This window comes from Antedon mediterranea, chromosome 2 (genome assembly GCF_964355755.1).
Source record: "Antedon mediterranea chromosome 2, ecAntMedi1.1, whole genome shotgun sequence".
NCBI classification, from domain to species: domain Eukaryota; kingdom Metazoa; phylum Echinodermata; class Crinoidea; order Comatulida; family Antedonidae; genus Antedon; species Antedon mediterranea.
This window is the reverse complement of record NC_092671.1, coordinates 8,184,796-8,208,071: the sequence shown is the minus strand read 5'-3', so window position 1 is coordinate 8,208,071 and position 23,276 is coordinate 8,184,796. Positions and strand designations below refer to the sequence as shown.

The 23,276-nt window shown below is 32.2% G+C and overlaps 1 protein-coding gene across 1 annotated transcript; it reads right to left on the bottom strand.

The window, feature by feature from the left end:
* Nucleotides 1–730: 730 nt before the first annotated feature.
* Nucleotides 731–18,343, bottom strand: LOC140039581 (uncharacterized). The gene is made up of 2 exons (XM_072085195.1): nt 17,623–18,343; nt 731–2,148 (listed from the first exon to the last, which is right to left on the bottom strand). Exons 1-2 carry the CDS (start codon nt 18,305–18,307, stop codon nt 1,862–1,864), a joined length of 972 nt encoding a protein of 323 aa, XP_071941296.1. The 5' UTR covers nt 18,308–18,343; the 3' UTR covers nt 731–1,861.
* Between the last annotated feature and the right edge of the window lie 4,933 nt (nt 18,344–23,276).

The following is a 23,276-nucleotide window of genomic DNA, read 5'->3' as shown; positions in this document are numbered from 1 at the left end:
CCATTATGTTTATCCAATCATAATCATATTTATCATAATAAATATTCTCGCACAAACTGCTATAGGACAAATGAGGAACAATGATACATAGGCAACTCAATACAACAGAATCTATTTTAACACAGTAACCAAGCGCACATAATTCTATTCTCTTTTAAAATGTATTTATTTTCTTAAATTTCCATCTTTGTTGACAGTAGCAAGGTGAGGTAAATCAATAAATAAATTAAAAATAATACCGTATTTATTCGAATTAATGCCCCGCTTTAGATAAACGCGTTCCAACCCTCGAATAAACTCTCCCTACCCCTCGAATAAACTTCCTCTTAAATACCCCACAAAGAATGTTTGAATAAATACCCCCCCCCCCCCCTTCTTCCAACTAGACTGGTTTACTATAATGCCCTCCACATTCATATTGACACAATCCTGTATTATCATTTCTATTTGTAGTAAAGCTTGCAGATGATCTACTATATTACAAAGCATTTTTCTAAACTTAATGGTATTAATTGTTTTTCCATATTGTGAGGGTGTTTACTGCACACACCCCCTAAACAAATTATTGTTCGAATAAATACGGTATGGTTTTAAACAAATAACCAGTTCAATATTAAATACGGGAATGACACGGAAAGTCGTATACATACATGTATATTGCAACAGAGAATATAATAAAAACATTGTGAAAAATGATAAATAATGATAAAATATTGATAAATAAATATTCCCCCCCCCCCCCCCAATACTTCGATCTGATATAAACAAGGATACCAAACATACGCCAAAGACATTTTAACGAAAAAATAATTGAATGAAATTACATCATAACAATTACAGTTTAGAAATGTGATTTTTTTACTTAAATTAAAATTGGACGCAAGAGAACTAATTTATGTCATAATTTTTCAATACAATTAATAATTTGAACGAACATAATTTGTTGAAATTAACAGACAAGTAATTTAAAAAAACAAAAGAATATATATGGGTAGACATTCTAATGTACAAACAGACAATTAAAATAAATTGTGTTTTCTTCATAGTCGGTCGGGAGTGTATTAAGTTAGTATGTTGTTGAACAGTGCACTTTTGCGATATTAATTTAAAATATTGTTTCAAGAGGCAATTTGAGAAAAAAACATTTTTTTAATTCGCTTTATTTGACTGGATCGGAGTAGATAATTTTTGCCGTTTTTTCCTGTTTTGATACCCCTATTATTAAGGGAACATGAAACAGTGTGCATTTAATATACCCCTCCTCCTCCGTTAAGAATATTCCCTAAATAAGGCAATAACAAAAAAGGGGCATCGTACTGTGAGACACATGTAAACAAATATTTACTATAGCTTATAATCAACAACGTTTGCGATTATTTTGTGATGTCACACTGACAAATGGTTGGAATGACTTCTTCAGATAACTAATACAATTGTCATATAGATTAAACACTGTTGAATATGATTGTAAAACTCGGTTGATCTATTGCAGTTCAGAGGGTAGGTTAATGGCATGGGTTATAGCATTTGATTTGTGAACTTGTTTATTTTAAAGATATCTATAACCATGAGTCTTAATAGGAAAATTAATTCTACCATTATTCTATTTTATCACAATTACATTGTAATAAAATCACGGGTTTCCGTACCCTCTGTTGATTCTGGTACTGTTTTTTCTTAAATGCTGTAGCTGCGCAGCAGCCATTCATCGGTGAAAGCTGACATCAGACGTAGAAATAGCGTGATGTTCTTCTGTTGGATGAAACTAGCGTTTCAGTTCAAGTCACACGCACTTGTCGGAAAAAATAACAAAAGTATTTTAGAAATGACCAACACGTCAAAAAAGTGTGGTTTCATAGTATTAACTGGTATACACCAGATGTGTTTTTAAATCAGGCGATCCAGAAATATGGATTGATGAAATACATTCCTTCATCTTTTTCTTTTCTTTCATTCTACGATTCTGGAACCATATTTTCACTTGCGTTTCATTAAGTCCTAGTTGTGATGCTATTTCTACTCGTCTTGCACGCGTCAGATATTTGTTGAAATGAAATTCTTTCTCTAGTTCTGTTAGTTGTTTATTCGTGAAGTTCGTTCGGCCGTTATTGTTTGCTGACATTGCTCCGAAATCGCTTTGTGTTTTAACTGCAAAGATAATAAGAAATAAAATAATTTATTAATTTGTTCATAGATTTACTACAGTGTATTAGTGATCATTTACTTAGAAACCCGCAAGTAGCATTTAAAAACTATTTTTTATCTGAAGAAATACCACTTCAATGAATCAGTACTGAGAATCGGATGTACCTGTGTGGCCGTATTCATCATTAACACTTAGGCTAAGGGGAACACCCTTAAAATTATAAAATCTCCTATTAATTTAAGGGAAATACTTAAATATTTATTTATTATTTATCTAAGGGAAATATATCACTTAAGTGAGATTGGTGAATACTGCAGCCACTGGTCCTCAGAATTTTCTTATTTTTTCTTTTCAAACAGTAGGCCTAGTAATGCTGTTTTACAATTTCGCTTACAATTGCTGTAGAATCCTAAAGCGCCCCCAATAATTTGTAACATAACACAAATGAATATCAAATATCAACGGAATGCAAAGGTTTCATTAGCGTGGTCCATTATAAGCAAGATCATTAAATTTCGTTACGACCCAATGCTAGGAAGATACATCATGTCCTATTCACTGAAATACATGATCCATCATAGTGTTGCTTTTATATTAATTAGCACAAGTTGAGAAATATTGTAATTGTAAAGTTGTCGTCACATTATTTGATATGCCTTTTAGGTTATTGCTGTACAATATTGTACAATTTGCAACATATATAGAAACATAATAACAACACTCTTAACGTCACCTCGCTGGATTGAATGTTTTTCTCATTTTAGAGTTCCATGTTATTACTATGTGATTTGCGTTTTCCTAACATTCACTTACAATATACCGTATATCTCATAAACATAACATTCTTTCTCGTAACGTCACATCTTGTTGGTTTTTGTCTTATATCATCTCTTTAGTGTTTCCAAAACCAATTTATGTCATAAACCTTTCATTTGTTTATTTTAACATAAACTTTCTTCAAAATTGATGTTTCCATTCATTTACAATACAATATTTATAAACGTGAAATCCATCTCTTCAATATATCCACAATTTTTAAGCAATGCATTTGTATAATTATGCCTATATTATATATATTGGCTGGGTCACCCTTTTAAAATATGGTTGAATAAATAAATAAATTATGAAATACGCAATGAAATACGATCCAGTTTGCTATATAATAAAATATTTTATTCAACATCGAAACTGTACTTAACTGAAGGGCCGAGTATCTAGATAAACCAACATGGGTTGCATAAGTTTAAACAAAGAAATAGAACCTTGTGGACACCCCTTCATGAGAGTGACGTGACTATAACCAGGGGATTCCCCTGGAACACAATGGATAATAAACCATAAGATGTGCATTTTTTACACGTTGCTTTGACGGTTAGCTTACTAAGATATGATGGATTTGTCTTCTGATAAAGTTGTTAAATGAACTCCAAATTATACTTTCTTCTTTAATTCTCTCGTGGGACCAATTTACCTTGATCATAGCAATAATGAACTGAAGCTAAATTGTAATAATAAACCAGTGTTATTAAAATCAATTAAAATGACATAACGTGAATCCCCCAAGGGTGTGTGCTTATTGTTATTACCCCCAGTGTTTGACACAGATGCCTCAATCTTAGACGCTAAGTCTCTGGAGTTTAAGCTTGTATCCTATAACATTATTAAGATGAGTTTGAATTAAGTTGTCACGTCTTTTTGGTACAACATGCTCATATATTTTTCGTGTGGGGTGGGTTGGAAAAGAAGAGTAGGCTGGATTTTTTCATTCATTAGTACATTTTCCACAAATGTAATTATAGTTAAATGTGCGAATAGTATTATTATATTAGGATTTATTAATTCCATAGTTAGTTAGCTGTCAAAATGGTAGAAAAGATTAGTTTGATTGAAACTTACTCCAGATTACATATGAGTAATAATATGCTATTTTGGAACAATTATAAAATTTAGAATGTTAGCTTATCGAGCCTTATTTATAAATAAAAATAAGCAAATAGTACATTTTAATAACCCAAACCCACATTTTCCATTTCTTTACTGTTTTATTCGGATCAGCAGAAAGAGTGCTAAAAGAAAAAAGTTATCTATTGAGATATTTTAAGAATCATATGATTTAATTATTATATAAGTTTAAGATGTTCAAAATAGGCTTAATAAATTCCATGTCAGCAAACTACGCTTTGATGCCATCAGTGATTATTGCACTTTTTGCACTGTGCTTATTTAAAACCAGAAATAATTAATTCAATAGTTCATTCCAATTAAGTCAGTTTATTCGGTGAGTGTTGGCCGTAATTATTAACAATGCAACAGTACTAAGGATGATTGTAAATCGTTACAAATTGAAGTGCACACGTTATGGTAAACATGGCACAATTCATAATCAGGCTAACATTAGGTCATCATGCTGCTGAAATCATTGCGTAAACTACGAAGAAATAAGTAAACCAACTCAGAATCGAATTCTCAGAAACACTCAAAACCAAATTGTTCGTGTTGTTCAAATTGTCCATATTTTTTTGGACCAGAAACACAGAGAATTAACATTAGGTCATTTCTCCACACTGCTGCTGCCGAAGTCATTTCGTAAACCACGGAGATATAAATAAATAAATCAACTCAGAATCGAATTCTCAGAAACACTCCCAAAACCAAATTGTTCGTGTTGTTACAATAGTTCCATATTTGTTTGGACTAGAAACACAGAGAATGACATAAAGAGTTGAAATAATGCCTGATCAAAACAGTCTCCAGTCTAGGTAAAATATATATACCATTTATAAAAACTTATCTATCGTATGTGCAAAAAAACAAATTATAATAGTAGCCTATACGAGACTAATGATATAGATGAGACCATAATTATAACCCCTCAGTACTACATTCTTTAATTATTCCATTCATTCATTTCTGCTGCACTAAATGAATTATTTACGAAGCATCTACATGTAAATAAAAGTTTAAAGAACTGCCTGTCTAATAAGCCGCTCCCTTTCATACTATTTACAAATGTGTACTTTTTGAAGTGAATCCGAAGCAAATGTTAACCAACTGTATGCTGTATAATGTAGCGCCAGGGGTAAAATTCGCACTAAATAAAAATCCCTTTTATGAACACGCGACGAACATTTTAGCTTATAATCCGTTTTCAATTTCACAAGTCACACAACTATGAATATTTAAACGTTACGTATTTAGCGGCCCCCTTTTAATGTTGTAATTATACGTGAACACATCTGACCGACATTGGTCTTATAGGCCTATATATACGCAAATATCAAAATAAAAATGTATTTTTTACCTTATTTATAAAAAAAATTTAAAAATATTCGGACCTAATCCATAATCAAATTATAGGTTTAATAAATTTTAATTAATACTATAATAACTACAGTAATATAAATGTTTAAAATAATTTGTTTTAGAAAACAAAAGGTTATAAGGAATAGGGACACAGAAATTCATGAGCGCTACACACATATCAATATTAGTTTTCTTATTATTAACCTAGTTAATCGGTTCGGCTAATTTACACTGGTATCTGAAACAGAGCCTCAGTTTATTTTTACGATCGTGAAAATAAATAAATATATAATATACACATACGCACATTGTTGTGGGCACACTATAAGAGTACCGTATATTCGTTGAAACTTCGCACGTCACTCCTTGTTAGATTCTGAAGACTCAATATTGAGTAAATAAGTTATAGGATGTACATTATCTTATAAAAACGCATTTGATTAGATCCGTTTAATCTAAGAATAAGTTTCGTTCAATGGAAGCTGGATAAATGGATTCAACGACTGACACAGAAGTATTAGGAACACTTACGGCTCTCTTTCATTGTACAGCGGTAGCCAAAAGGCGGGATGGTTTTAGACGGAATTAGACGTAAGCCCGCGTCGTGATGCTAGACACAGAATATACCTTCAATTACAATACATAAAATAAAGTGGTAACAACACACATTTACGTCCTTGATATTTTATATACAGCAAGTTGCATCATTTATATTCTGTAGGCAAATGTTACATTTTTAAATTATAAATTTAATTTTGAAAGTAATTAATTACTGTACAAGACAAATGCATGCGTTCAATAATATATTTTGTATGATATTTTTATATAGAAAAGTATGAAATAAGGTCAATGATCTTAAACGTTGCTAAACGATTTAGGTCGAAATATCATTTTATTATTTAGGTATACATGCCTACGGTATTATAACACGTGTTTCCCCATGTATAAGCAAAATAAATAGGCATATGTCTGATCTCTTGAAGCTTGTATAAAGCCTACTTTCAAACTAAAACAAATTATGATTTCATAATTCAATTCTTTTACAAATTGGTATAATTGTGTAAGACTGGCATTGCAACTTAACTCCAGTATACTAAGACGATTGTAATTAAACCCATTATACAGAAAGTCGTTATAATAAACCGAGTAGTTACCGATAAATTAACGTTTAGATAATAACTTGCCTAAAGCGTCACGGAAAAGCCTATAGCAGGCCGACCAGAATAGACTATACGATAGAATATCCATTTTAATAAGTAATTGGAATAAACGGGATCACTTAAAACACAATACAGTTTAATAATGAACTTCTTTAAACGTGGCGCGGTGATGAGTGTGTTTAGATTCAATATCGTAAGAATAGCGTGAAACGGTGATACATCCGAAGGAAAACAAACCGACAAGCTTGAGACTATATCGTGTATAAACAAATGCGTCGAGAAGGTAAATCTTACACGGACTCATTAGCATCAAACAGTCTTGTGGCATTATAGTCTGTTAGGTCTAAAATAAATGACTGAGCTATACATTTTGCTACAGTTAAATCGCGTTTGTTTAACATTCACAGGAATTCAAAGACCATTGCTAAAAACAACGGGACGCTTGAATCACTGACCTATCTGCTTGACTTAATTAACAACTCCCTGCTTGAATTCTAAAAATTAGGTTGATAAAAACAGATAATAATCATGTATAAATAAATACTTATTCTTCATCATTTAATAAATTTATCTTTCATCATTTAATACATTTATCCTTCATCATTTAATACATTTATCCAACTAGGTGAATGAACCCATTTTTAAACTAGCAAAAATGTGTCGGATTTGTTGCATTTTTAATATTATTTTATTTTAAGGCAACGACCCTTATTAATCAGAAAAAAATAAGGACCAATGATCGATGATCATTGTCACTGACAGATTGATCTACGGCCAAATATTTCAGAAATAGGTCCACTAGAATACCCTTGTGTGTTGGTAGTGCCACATACCGATGAAAAATTGCACTCATTTAATTTTCGGCAGACTACGGATCTTTGAGGTGGTCTACCCAACCGACTACCGAAAGGCAAGCGGCCGATTTACCTGAAGGTGTATCTGTTTTAATTCGTGATTAACGATTTAAACTGGTCACTATTGTTTCAGTCAAAGGTTCCGCCGTCTTTCATATGATATGTATGTTGCGGATTATTGGTCGGAAATTTGGTACAGAATAGGAATACGTAGGAACCTAACCCACCGCGTAAAACCCATGTAAGGCCTACCTCGTAGTATTATTATCATTATCAGTTTTAATTCGTCATTACCCATTGGTCACTGGTCACTATTGTTTCGGTCAAAGGTTCCGCGTCTTTTGTTGTTTAATATGATTATGTATGTTGCGGATTATTGGTCAAAAAAGGAACGCGTATAGAAACGGAACCCACCGCGTAAAACACGCGTGTATACATCGTAGTATATTATCATTATCAGTTTCAATTCGTGGTTTATCGATTTGACCAGGTCACTAATGTTTAAGTCAACTTCAATAGGTCCCGATATCGTGCGTTGTCGAGTGTGTTTGAGTGTTGGTTTAGATCTGTTTATGTTAAGTGTCGGTAACGTACGCCAGTATAGCATATTGAACTGTGAAGACGTTACACGGAGGAAAACACGTCAATCAGCGGCCCAAAGCGGCGTTTTGGAATTCTTTAAGTGGTCAGACTGACCGCGGGTTTCAGAAATTGAGACACGTACAATAGCAAAAACAACTTATCAACCAGACGGCTTTTCTGACCCAGATTTTTAAACCCTCACAAGATCCGGATATGTATACAACTAACCCTTCACCTAGTGGTCACCTATACAAATAATTTGCGATACATTTTACATTTTCGTTGCTATATTTACTAGAGATGATCTTTAAGATGATATCGTTACTTTAGGTATACCTTCATCTTCGATAAAATCGACATCTTCGATAAAATCGACATCTTCGTCATCGATATATTGTCATCACTATCATTTCCACGGTGGATAATTTTCGCCGTCGTTAATATTAACAGTAACCTTTAATCTTTAACAGATGCGACGCGGCGTTTGCCCAGGCGGCCGATGCTACCGATCATCGTGGCCGCCGATCTCCTCCTCTCGTCTGCGTCTTCAAAATGTGCTCAATAACAATAGAAATGCCAATAGGTATAAGAATGAAATAAAATACAAATAACAATATTTATGTAAACCATTTTCGCCATCTATACCTAAATATAATATAAATTCAATGTAAACATATATTCTATATTATTTCATTTTTGTCAAATTAATCTATTAAAATATTGATGGGTTAATAACGCTATGCTATACACTAACGTGTCAAATCTCACCCCAAGGCATAGATAATTATTAGTTTGCTGTCGCTTAGCCAAAGGAACGTAACTCATTAACTGGTGGTAGTCCCAATGTGTGTAGACCTAGGCTGATATCATTCAAAGTGGTTCAGAAGACAATAACTGAAATGTTATTAGGTAATATTAATTTAAGATCATTCATAACTAAGATATGTAGTCAATCCATCATGTGTGATGATGTGGACAGTTGGTTTGTTCCCTTGGAGGAACCAAGTGGAACTTGACATTGGATTAATTCTAATCATATCATACACTTTTTCCCAGTCTCAGAACGGTTTTAGAACTATTTGCTGATCAATCATCACGTCCTAATAGTTATTTTACTTTCGTCTTCATGTTTTTAATATACCATCATGCTTGAAGAAAGATCACATTGTATCAAATTGAGTGGGTGTGGGAGTTTCTTTTTGAAATATTAAATTATTTAAGGCTGTACATAATTGACCTGTGGTCATTTAATGCGCAATGAATGTTTAATTTTTATTATGATTTCCTTCCTCCACTCCACTTGACCAAACGGAATTATCAACTAGTATTTCAAATGCATAAGTTGATATTTGTATTCAAATTATGTGGTCTCTGACCGTTTTGTTCCCGGCCTAAGTAAAAAGAATAATAGAACCTCTAAGTAGTCATGCATCCGTGAGTACACATACTGTACAATATACGCTGATGAATACAATGCCTCTTAAGTTAAGATAATGTTAAGTTTTGCATATATCACAGATCAAATGTACTTTCTGACATCAAAACAAGTGTAAATATCTCAACAGACAACGTCATACAATGATATAGACTTACACGATCGGGACACGTTTAAATAGAATAGTGAGAGCTCACCGGATCCCTTGGTAGATGGAAACGACATCTCACTTTAATATGCCTAGTCTACGTGGCAATAGCAACAGTCCACGGGGATGATTCTACGTTATTATCCTATCAATTATTAAGGTGTTGGTATAATGTTAGTTGACGCTAATAATAGGCTGCGGAATCATTAATACCATTACGCACATTGTCCTCGTATTGTTTTATTGTTGAACAAGAGCATTCTACAGAGCGTTGTCATTGTGTCACATTGAATTTCTTTTTAAATCCGGGATTCTGCAAGTAACTCAACTTTAAATTTACATTATATTTTTATTTCCTTCATTTTGTATGTAATGTGCGAGTTGTTTGGTTGTAGCATTGATTTATTGAAGTGAAATTAACTTCCCACTATAGCAGACCTAATAGTCAAATAATTTATTATCATTTCAATATATTATTAACGCTATATTCAGGTACCTTAACACTTTATGAAGATTTTCCCCCAATTATCTAAAGCTATAATAATTACGGACATTTTACCATTCCCCAGGGAATTACCCATTGTATCTGATTTGTCTTTAAAGAAAATGTGTTTAGTGTTTCGGTTTAATATGACAATAGCGTAATACCTTCGTTTTACTTTCCTAAAAATGATTTTATAAAATAATTTCCAGTTAATCCAACTCATTTTTTAATATGCAATCATCTTTAAGGCCAGGTGCAGAAAAAAAATTTCTATTGATCATGCATTTCAATAATTATCGATCAAAGTTTCCCATGTTTCTTAATTGTTTGTTGTTAAAAATATGCCAATTCTTATCAGTTTTACAGTTGGAATTAACCAGTAGAAAACCATTGTTTTTTTGCATAATTTTGGAAAGATACGACACAAGCCTAAACGGTGTGGTAAACATTTGCATTAGAAGACTTTTATTAAAATATAGGTAATATAATATAATAGTTTACATATTTAGTGTTTTTATTCAATCTCAGATTTTATTTTCGCGCAGCTATTTAAAAAATTATCCACCATCCACCTACCTTACATTAAATTTAATTGTCGGGATAACATCAGGTTTATTTTTTATAACATTATTATATTTTGTATATACCCCTACACCCACATCCGTATTGTGTGAATAAACCAAACGTTACAATGTTTTATCGATAAGATAGAATTGTATTTATTGTGCTACGATACAGTACGTACATTAAAAAGAATTCTTCCATATTTTAATTTGATTCCATAATATGTGACGTCACTATTGTATTAATTTTCTTAGAAAAAAAATACAAATCAGATAACAAAGAGAGGGATTTCACCTACGGTTGAGCAGATGGAAACATCGTGTTGTGACTCGGGACAATCAGTGCACGACGGATATGTCAGCCTACGAGAATTAATTACAGAGCGTAAAAGTGACGATTCCATTAACTGACGAGTTTTATTATAAACGGATTCAACGGTGAATGTGAAATTTAGGCCTACATAAATTGAAAAGAACATTTTGATCATAACAGCGTATAAGTAAACCTGAATAAACGACCTACACATAATGTGGCCTGCATAAAACATTAGGCCTACACCTAACTGTACAAAGGACCAAACGCTCTCTGTATCGATACTGCAGATACGTCAACATAACTAGGCCTACATAAATTGTAAAACTAATTGTACATATGACTAATGCATGTCACAGTATTTTATAACATTATGTTAGAAACAATTATTTTATGGAATAATTATTATTCTGATAATCATGACATTGTTGTTTTTAATCTGGTATTATCTCAATTGCGATTCAGTTTTGTCCCATGACCAGTCTAATGGTATCATATGCTCGCCTTTCATATTTTCCAGGAATACACAACTCTATACGATACTGTATGAGATCGTTTACCAAAAAAGCACTCTTTAATTTTTTGCATTACTAATTAATTACTAATTATCCATATAATTAAATACAGTAGAGCCTCCTACTTTGGGACACCTCAATTCAAGGGTCACCGCTATATATAAGAGGACTCTTTCCCATATGAAATTAATGAGGGGAAATATAATGTTCCACTACACGACCAATTGCCTACCATTTTAATTTGCGACGGTAAGTTCAGACCCTATATAATTAAAATATATTTTGTTTTGCTCACTTGAATCTCTTGAATATGAAGAAACTTAATTACATGCGATTAAACAAAAAATATAATAATACTTTAATCGCTGACACTTGAATCATGCTAGGACAAAGTTCGACAGTTGAGTGTCTAAAGATATAAGGTGTTAATTGATAGCCAATCGAAGCATTAAGAATGCTCATACTCATTTTCATTATAATTATGATTCATAGTGGAATAATTACAATTTATGTCAGATTTGACGTAATATTTTGATTAATGTTCAGCGGCTTATTATGAAGTCATCGTGGTTATTAAACAAGTCGCTTATTTGTTGGTTCAGTTTCATTTAACAACAATGATAATATAAGTGGAATATTAGTATAACGATAATGATACTGGACACAATTGTTTTTATTATTAATAACACTTTGAAGAGAAGTGTATTAGTACGCCATAGAAATATGGAGATGTTTTGTTGTAGACGACCTTGTAGCAGAATGACCTTGTTAATAGGCCTATTCTGTAGTACAACCATATTAAGGAGACATTAAAGACCCCACAAAGTGTTTCCTAAATAACGGTGTCCCTTGAATAGGGATGGCAGTGACAATGTGTTTCCCCTCATTCCTCCTAAACAGGGGTGTACCCAACAGAGAGGTTGTACTGTACTATAATACATCATCATTATCACCATGGTTGTCATCATCTTCGTTTTCGTCACCGTCACAATCAGTCGTCAATGTCCCAATAGTCGTCAATATCAACATGGATATCGTAATCAATCATATACAATCTTTATCATATCATAATCATTATCAATGTTACATGACACTTGCCTGTCGTCGTATGCGTACAGACACTGCGCATGCGATAAATAGGGACGTCACATCTTTCAGTTTTATGGCATTCGATTTCGACGAATTCTCTATTTACAATTTTTACTATCTAGGACTTAATCACCACCTCATTTGCATAAATCATAATTATAATGGTCAACACAAAATCGGTTCGACCATAGAGATATTACTCTATGGTTCGACATTGTTGACATCATTATAATTTTTAACGCGGTGTTTAATGAAATAATCAATATAAGTATACAAAAAGAAATATTTTAAAATCAATATGAAGTTAGAAGACACTTAAAGTAATGATATTAGTAAAACTAACCATTAGAAACTAATTCATTACTAGCCAGAGGTGAAAGAACAAGAAATAATTAGACCATTATGAATAAATTAATAGAATACACAAAAAGATGAAAATGACTAAACTCAATTAAAACTCTATTTGTTCTTTAGGGTGGACATTAACTAAATGATGTTATAAATTGAATTTAAGTAAAATTCAGTAAAATAAACTAGTACTTGTATATTACTTGATTATAAAACAACAAACGTAGCCAATCGAAATCAAGTGTATACTAATCTATAGTGGCATACTGTAACTAAGCGATATTATCTTTACACTAAAACCACAACACGAGAAATACTCGAAAAGCCTCTTTTATTGAAATATTTCAGTTTAAATCATTGTCTTTAATTGTCTCATTTTCGTAATTATTTATAGGTTAATTTACTATCGATACGTATTGTAATTCATCAATAATGTATAATGTATCGATTGTAGCAATCATCAAATTAGGTACCCAAAAATAATATATAGTGTATATAGCATAGTTATCATATTGTTATGGTATTTACATGGATAAGGTGTGAGATTTGTTATATTTTCATTATGATCACAGGAAATACATAAACCTCACTGTCGGAAATAAAAGAAAGAAATCGGTCAGAAGAATCGATCTCTAAACGTTCATTGTGCCGGATAAATAGAAGAGGTTTAGTAGCAAAAAAATGGTTTTCACCGGTATACTCGTACTGTATAAAATAATGATCGTATACTGAGAATAGCTTTAGCCCGATAAAAGGTCAAGAAAGCTGTTACGAAACAAGCACGGTGTTAATGGTGTTTAGGGTACACTGGAACGATACGTTTTGTATCAACTCTACATATATTTCCAATTAAATGCACGCTAGGCCTATAATTCATAACATGCGTTTCAGACGAGAGCGAAACATAGTGTGATTTGACCAATAGTATTATACTATATACTACCTATACACCGTAACTAAACAAGGAGTTTTATTTGTATGGGGAAAATCCCCCGTACTTCCGTCTTCATCAACACCATCACTGAAATTGAAATAATAAATTTATTTTTGTGAAAAAAAAATTTGTACATACAAAAACTCATTGATTTGGTTTTTTTTCTTCATCTTTGTTGTCATATTAACAAGCATGTAGCCATAATTTTTACAGGTAGTAAGACCCTACCTACCTTTCCCCACAGAATGGTAGGCTAAGTCTACCTTTTTTTACGTTATTTTCAGATTGCATGTTTGTTGTCCAATAATTTTGTATACAATGATTAGTTTTGATAAATCAAAATAAGTTATAGAATAAAACAAATTTGTATGTGATTGAATATATATAGATATAGTCTACGCAATAATAATATACGCCTTTAAACCGTATCTCAAACACCCTAACATCTGATCAAATACGGCCAAATAATTTGGACTGGCTCTTATATTCTTTCCATGGGATAATATACAAGTGGCCTTAGCAAACATAGGCCTGATCACTAACAATATATGTTTACTACCGCAACTTTAAAGTCAACGAGATGAGCAAAACAAACAGAAATTAATTATATTGGTAATATAATAATGCTTAATTATTGACATTGTTTAGAAATGAATTGTATGGAACGGTAATATTAATTAAAGATTATCATCGCCTCCCAGCTGAAAATTCAACCGTAACCGTGAACGCCATATTGTTTTGTTATGCTTCAAAATTAATATTTAAATTTGAAATATGTTGGTTAGGTTTTTGTAATAATTTCTAATTAATTCATAAAATGTATGTGAATATTTACACAAAACTAATATATTGGTTTTTGTTATGGTTGACATAAGTTGAATTTGTAATACTATTATGTATAACCAATTCTTAAAACTGTACCCTACTATAAAACATGGTATATTTATGATGTGACGAAGGCGTTTAACGCACACGGTAGACCTAATTTACTTCATCTGTATATCCACAACTGCTTATTACTTTAAAATAGACAATACTTTTTTAAATATTGCCGATTAATTTAAACTTTAATTGTATATTATATTCTTTTAATGATAGGTTAATAACGCCTGTATTTAACTGCAAACTGAAAGGAGATGTCTATTGATTATATTTTAATACATTGAATTTTTGATAATGCTCTAATTAGCAACTTTAACGAATACTAGAATAGACTAATTAAAATAAATGATCAAATTATGATTAAATTAGGCCGAATTAATGTTTATTATAATATTTTATTTTCACTAATGACTTCAGTATCTCTAATATTCATACTTAGTACAGCAGCCTACACGTGGCTAAGCCTTTGTAGCAACAATTGAAAATATATAATAACACAGGAAACCGACCAGAAGAAAAGTATTGATCGACGATGTTTTATAAAAAACACTGTGTAGCCTAGTATAACTGTTTATTTTATTTGTGTAGGCCTAATTCCATATTCTCTCACGTGTAAAGTGACTTGAAATTAGATTATTGTATTTACGTCTAAAAAATATTATAATGTCATTTATGCATGGTCTATTATCAGTGTGTTTAATATTAATATTTGGAAAACATAAACAATACTAGACTGACAATTACATAGAGTGAGAATTAGCAAATACCCTAAGAGATTATTCACATATTATTTTTAGTAATTAGTCACCGGGCTTATAGCGACACAGTATATGCAATACCTTCCAATGTTATTTCCCTGTACACAAAAGACATAGTTAGGCAAACCAAAACATTTAGGAAAAGTGATTCTTATTAGGCCTATTGTATATAACATCATGAGAGATAATATCATAAATTTAATTTCCAAGCTTTAGCTTTTGAATTTACCTCCACTAAATCAAATAGGCCTATATTCCAAATTACCAGAAAAGCTATGCTTTAACAATCATAAATATGACGACAAATGTGTTATGATTATAATTTGTGATTATGAATTAATTAACATCAGGCCCATTAGTAAGTATATGAATGATACGAGACGACTTAGATCGGGCTTGAAATCTCGTTTAAGCACGGACTAAAGCTCTTGCGTAAACATGCCAACTAGAGAATGGAGATGAATCGATAGGTTACGAACTAACATCAACAGAATAAAAAGTAATTCGTAAGGGCTATATTGTATAGGCATATATGCTTTATAACCCCTGCAGTTATTGAAGGGCTAGCCTGTTTGCTTCCACCGATTCTCTGTAGCACCGTTAGCCTACAGACAGGCCTATGCCTATTCAGGCTCATAGTTTTCAAACTTAGTTTGCAATTGTCTTGAATGAATTACTTATTTATCGAGGTTTTGCAAATAAAAACAACTATAGTAACTGTATTATTTAAATTAATAGTTAAAAAGTACATATTGATCAGAGCTATGTGAGTTATTAATAGATTACCAAAGTTGATATGAAGAAACATAACACAGTTCTGCAATATATGATGTTTTCATATTTGAAAATAAATCAGATGGTGTTTCATTTATAGTAAAACAAAAATTATAGTATTTAAAAAATCACGTTTCTTTTAAAATAGATCGTAGAACACACTTGACAGCGTTATGCATTTTACTAATAATTTCAAAGTTTGTTGTTATGGTATACAACATAACCAGTGTGTGTGTGTGTGTTGTTTATTGAGTTATCAACAATGTACTGATCCGAACTAAATACCATTTATTTCAAAAGCTAATAATGGAACTCATTATAAGTAGAGGCTAGGCCTACCCTGTTTTATGTTGAGGGTTTGGTTGAAGTCATCTATTGGGGAAAAGTATAGTGTTATCACTATCCTGGTTTAAACATTACATAAACGCACCCGATTGTGTAGGCCTACACTGTAAGTTCATTTCATGTTTAAAGGTGTACAATGATATAGATAATTTTTACTATTCCCGTATACATTTTAAATGAAATATGTTTAGTAATACTGCAGTAAATTTACTGGATTAATTATGGTTCGGTATTTAAAACAAATGTCAAACTATGGCACGTTTTCTGTTTTGAATGGTTTCAGTACAAACGGACAGATCTTAAATAGATTGGTTGTGCAAATGCGATTGTATAATATTAACTTAGTAGATTCTATACATTTTTTTTTATATATATGTCTAACGTGTATACCCCCTCCGGTGATTTCAATCATTTTAGACAAGAATGTTTTGAAGTTTGAGAGAAAATACAAATTAAAAAATGCTATTTTACAGAACTTAGTTTCGGTTTAAGCAACATACGTTGTATATTTTATGTATTTTTTTTGAAATAATAAAGCAAAAACATATGTTTAATATACACTATTTTCCCTATAGATAACTATTTACTTACCGACTGAGCTTATTCCATATAACCGGATGGAAAATAGAGACTATAATTCATCGTTAACGTATTTTACAAATCGGTCGGGATATATATGTTCTTGTGTCTTGGAATAGACCACCATTAAAGTAATCTTTTGCCCGAAGCTCAACTTTACTAGAGCTAGGTCATAATACGCGGTCAGTCAGCAAGCAGTACTTGATCACAATCTTCGTGTCCGTTATGAATTGATTTTCTACGTTCTATTCTCTGATTTTATATCGTTCAAATCTATTAGTCTTATTCTACTCGTGGAAAAGATGCGATGAGGAGACGACTGGTAATCCATCCGGATTTACTGTTATCTAAGATGAGCTTTGTCGCTCGACAATAAGAATTATATTTTAAAAAAAGAAGATATATCTTACCTGTTTTTGGAGGATTTCTTTTCACTTTCATCCAGCTATATACAGCCGCCTCTCCGTTGACTTGAGGATTATCAAGATTTGTCAGGGTGGGAGGGGGAGAATCACTGTCTATCCCCAGTGCTGTGCCAGATCCGTCAGTATCCGAGACTGGGGCGTGTACCGCCGTCTCCCGCGCGTTTGAAATGCTTTCCCTGTTTGTATACGCAGACGGACATGTCGCCGTTTGTAGGTGTACATTTCTTTGAATATGGGGGTAATCTTGTGCCCCGGAATGTTCAGTATCATGATGGTAATGGTTTAGGCTCATATTATAACTATAAACTGCATTGCTATAACTGTGATAACCTGACGGTGACGAGGATGGTGCGAGACTGTTAGACGTGCATTCCGAATTATTTGATACCCCGTTCCACGAGGGATACGTAGCAGCTGTCTGCAAGGGGTAATTCATCAATCGATTGTCCGAATCGTGTCTTGATGTATAATGTCCATGATATGAACCTGAATGTGATATAGGTAAAGAGTGATAACTCAGATCCGTTGCAGCCGTGGCCGCCGCATTCCCCGAATACATGTTGTCGTGTTCACTACTACAGAAATCGTAAGAATCGACCAAATTTCTTACTTTATCCGCAACCTTTGGAAAGTTACTGAAGCAAGGCTGTAAACTAACTGTGAGACTCATTAAATGCTTCGACTCTTTTTAGCTGACTTTGAAATGACAACCACTGTACGTACAATACTCTAAACTCGATATTGGTTCGACTCGGTATCGTCACGTGATGACGTGTGACCAATAGATCACCTGAGACGCGCGTTCTCTGTGTTAAATGTTTACCAATGTCTTAATAATAATCTTGTCTGTATTTAACTTGCACGCTGTACCTTTACAATCAATACAAACATATTCCACGCTACGCTAGGTCACAACCAGACGATAAACTCATCTTCCGCATTTTATTAAGATGCGATTCTTTACATAGATTTTATTACCGCTATATATCTATTTATTGTTTTCGCGTGTACTAATGCCGGACCTATTTTAAGCGCACCCACTAATCCCGTAGAAAACGCAAGGATAAAACCCCAACATATTATAAAAGTTAATTCTCGGGACGCGACATTAAAAAAATAGCAAATGGGTACTTTAGGTTAGGGAGATTATTTCTTCACGATGATGTATTTTTATATTCATTCTTAATGATTCTATTTACATTGGATATGATAAAAACAAGATAATAAATCTATCAAAACATATTATACCGTAATACTCATTTTTAAAGCTTCATAGAACCGAAATATTTAGAATGTAAAAAATAACTTTATGGATTTTATGCAACCATTTCATAATCATTTTTATGAATATTGGAGGAACTCCATTTATATTTTTAAGAACAGAATTAACAGTTAAACATTAATATTACAGTGTAATTATAAACCATAGTCAATGTACTTCCACAATATAACCTGGATCAACGTAGTGCAAATTGATAGTTTACGTTGTTTTTGTGGAAGATGCTATTGTTATATTCCTGGTGATTTCTTTTGGTTTTGTATATTTTGTATGGACTACTAAAAGGAGAAATGCATGAATTATCGCATCATAGAACATTAAACAATATTACGATTATGTATGAATGAGTTTAATTTATATTCTGTACTTAACACGAATGAATCTCATAGTTTTTAAGTTGTTAGACTAGGTTAGTGGTGAACTTAATTCGATTTATGACATGATATTCTTAAATAACCCAACTTTTCAAACCCATTGTTCCTCCATAAATGTCCGCGCTTGTCTAATGGAGGATGTGTAGGCCTATGCCTAATATAGCAAATTTAATTTATTTAATTTAAAACTTAGAATTATTATAGTCTCCAGTATTTTAATAACCTTATTTTTTTTAATTCACCCTTTGTGCTTCGAATAATGTATCATTATCTCTCACTAATGAAATGTAATGTTCACATAATGACAGCATGCATTTAGTATGTTAATTTATTAATAACGAAATATTAAATTCTAAATACCAAATTGTAATAGTCACTTAAAACGTGGCAAGTCTCTACTTATTTCTCCATGCTTAAAACAATAACAGTAGTTCCGTTATATTTTGGCGTATATAATAATTGGCGATGACGATTGTGATATTATTTAGGATGTTCTCCACCATAAAAAATAAGATGTTATAATAGTGATTCATTATTTTGTAATTTATAACAATCATTTTAAAAAGTATTACTTTCTTAGGCCTACTTAACTTAGTTTGGCTTATAATTTTTTATGATATTTTACGACGATGGTCGAAATGGTTATGTCTATAACATCCTATTTACCGTATTTTTTTAATTTTTATTTTATATATTTAGGCAAATTGCCAAGGATAACCATAAGCAAATTCATTCACTATCCTTCTTAGAGGTGGCAATCCGTTCACGAGACAAACATATACACACAATGCTCTACATAAACAAAGTCTTTATTACAAGTCTTTGGGAGTGGAGTTGTAAATTGTCATTAGAAAAAATCCTGACATATGACAGGACTTGAACCCAGGACCCTTGGATTGGCAGCCAAGCATCATAACCACCAGGCCACAACTCCACTCCGTACTAGAGTGCATAGCCGATTCAGGCCTTTCCCCTTCTTGCCGTTTTTCGACATTACGCTCCACAATTTGATTCCATTTTTTACTTTTCAGAATAGGATTCCTTGATATGCATATCATACATAGGCCTAAGCCATATATTGTTAATGTCAAACTATTATTATCATCACTTTCGTTCATTATAATTTATTGAACTATATTTGGTGTTGAAATATATACTATAATTGTATTGTTTAAAAAAATTGTAAACAAACTTAAATGATTACAATTCTGATTGCAATTAGGCTAACCGCAACTTTAATGCGCGTTTGAATTGTTAATTCTTAGTGGCGTTCCATACATGAGTGTGTCAACAAAGAACGATGATGTTAGTCGAGTTGCCGAAACTGATAACTGGATAATTGATATTTACATATCACCTGTTGTTATAGGCTAAATGATTTAGCGGTCGAATAATGCAACCCTAAACACATTTACCTTAATCTGAACGTGAACAGAATACAAAATAGGTATTAATGTAATAAAAGGTGAAAATCGATGGAAAATGTTTGGTTACGAGTGGTGATAATTACTATGATTTTGTAATTGTAATCTATACGGACATATGATTGATTCGTGACCAATGGTGACGAAAATGATGAAAACTACCAATCAGTGATGCCAATGACGAGGATGTTAAAACGATAGTAATGATGATAATGATGATGATGATACGTATGACGATAGTGATGATAATATAATTATAATACATACAATGTTGATGAGAGTGACGGTGATACTTGTTGATATACTGATAATAAATGATGATAATGACGTTCTTTCAAAGAATGTGAATAACATGTTGACCTTTCCATATGCTTTAATAACTTTTGTTGTGAACTCATAATTATTGATACCAGTATAATCATGGTCACAACTTGTGCACATTTGTGTGCAAACGAATAGTTGTTAAACAGTATATCAGTCTAAAGCTCTGTCTACACTATCAAACTTTATGTGACAAAAAAAATGTGATGTTCCCATCATAATATGCACATTATGATTTCATATCACTACCATATTTGGGCATATCACTACCATATTTAGGCACGTTTTTTAGTTTGATAGTAGACAGGGCTTTAGTCATATGTCGGTTGTCTATATGATGCAATTATAATCATAACGTATATAAGTGAAGTTCTAATCCATAATCAATATCCAACTTTCATATTCAAATTGTTGTCTGGCGTTTAAATGTTATAATGGGATTGCATACGTTTTCACATTAAACTTTCTTTCACTAGGCCACACATTTTATTTGTTGTTGATACAATAACCAGTAAAAAACATTGCCAGGCTCAGATGTTTTACTTCATTTAAAAAAAAATGCTATTCGTACATTGTTAAACTTTTCAATCAGGGCCAACAAGTGATTATTTACAACTTACAATTTACACACTTTTTTTTCTTATACAAAATTTATAAATTGACCCCAGAATCAACTTATTTCTATTTTCTAAGAATTCGATAATCGACATAAGTTTAATATGCCTGCAATTCTATCTTTAAAACGTTGATTTTAGTAGCCTATATTAAGAATAAATAGTGGTCTAATAGATTAGTTTCGTTCGAAACATATTCTTAATTTAACCTATGTACCGTGTTATCTTTTAAAATATTTCTGCTAACACACCCCTGTTTCTAATGTTGCCCTCTGTCACATTCTTAATGTTCCTTATCACAATGATGTCATTCTAGCAATATTTGCCAACGCAACAGATGATTGTTCTCGCCATAGTTTTATGAAAAGCATCGATTCATCGTAACGTGTTGTATCTCGAACAGAACACATTGTGCCGTTATAACTCTATAACTTTGAGGGTTTCCGCCTGCCTTATGCAGCCTGTGTGTTCTTATGTTGGTGAGTAAATCAACTTAAGATTGACAAAAGTTCTTGATAAAATTAAGTAAATACTTGAATACGGCCCTTATAAACGGCTTGCCAAATGTCCGTGTTAAACTAACAATCGACGTGTTTAGTATGTGTGTGAATTGGTGTCAATTATATACACAGACGTACATTTATGTAAAGAAAATGTTGATTTAAAGTTTCAATGACGTGACATCACCTTACGAGGTGTTGATATGGAAATTAAATTGTTTAGTGTTTGTTTATTTTATTTTATTTTATTTCGTTTTCTTTCAGTAGGGTAGCCCTCTCAGTAATAAAAAAAAAATGCTCTTCCGAGGGGCCCTACGGCACATTTAAACAAAATTTGAAAACAACTTAAACTAAACTTAAACTAAAACTTAAACTAAAACTAAACTTCAATGCATGTTCTCATTAATTGTTAATAACCTTAATTGTGTTGTATCTATAACATCTGCTTAAATTTAATTTGCGTCTAAATAATGGGTCTGGCTGAGTACCAGAACCACACATCCTACCCCACGCACACCTCTTACTCCACCCACACCTCCTACCACACCCACCCACGTTATCGCGGATAGGAAGCGTCGGTAGGAAGCGTCGGTTTAATTACCATCATTACCCATTATATTTGATGTACGATTTATGTGTAGTATTTGTAATGAAATGTATAGTTTCAAGTTTATATGGTTTATATTTCTCCTCAAATTGAGGGCGGACTATTTACATTTGTAACGTTCTGATTTGACTTCAATTTAGTTGTTAGTTTTAGACATTTCGATAATATCGCCCTCATCGTATGTAATCATCTTGAAACTTTTAATCCGATGCCGATCAACAACAACAAAGATAAGTTCAAGTTACATAGTTAAAGAAACAATTAACCTTCATAAATTTTCTTTCTATAGTATTTTTTTTACGGAATTGTTATTGTTTGCTGTTTGTACACGAGTTACATCATAATTCAATGATTCTGTGTGACCGTCCCTTTTTAAATGAATTTTATTTTCCACAAATAATGTGATGTTCTGTCCTAAGTATTTGTTTTAATGCTCAACGTTATTACCTAATAACGTAACATTTAATTAGTTATTGTATGTAGGCATCAGCTTTCCGGACCAAATAAGATGTTGTTTCGA

Bases quoted from the DNA above. Each gene is read 5' to 3' on its own strand.
- LOC140039581 (XM_072085195.1), bottom strand. From the start codon at position 18,307: ATGAGTCTCACAGTTAGTTTACAGCCTTGCTTCAGTAACTTTCCAAAG. The intron at 2,149-17,622 runs GTAAGATATATC...TTATCTTTGCAG, and splicing joins AAGAAATCCTCCAAAAACAG to TTAAAACACAAAGCGATTTC.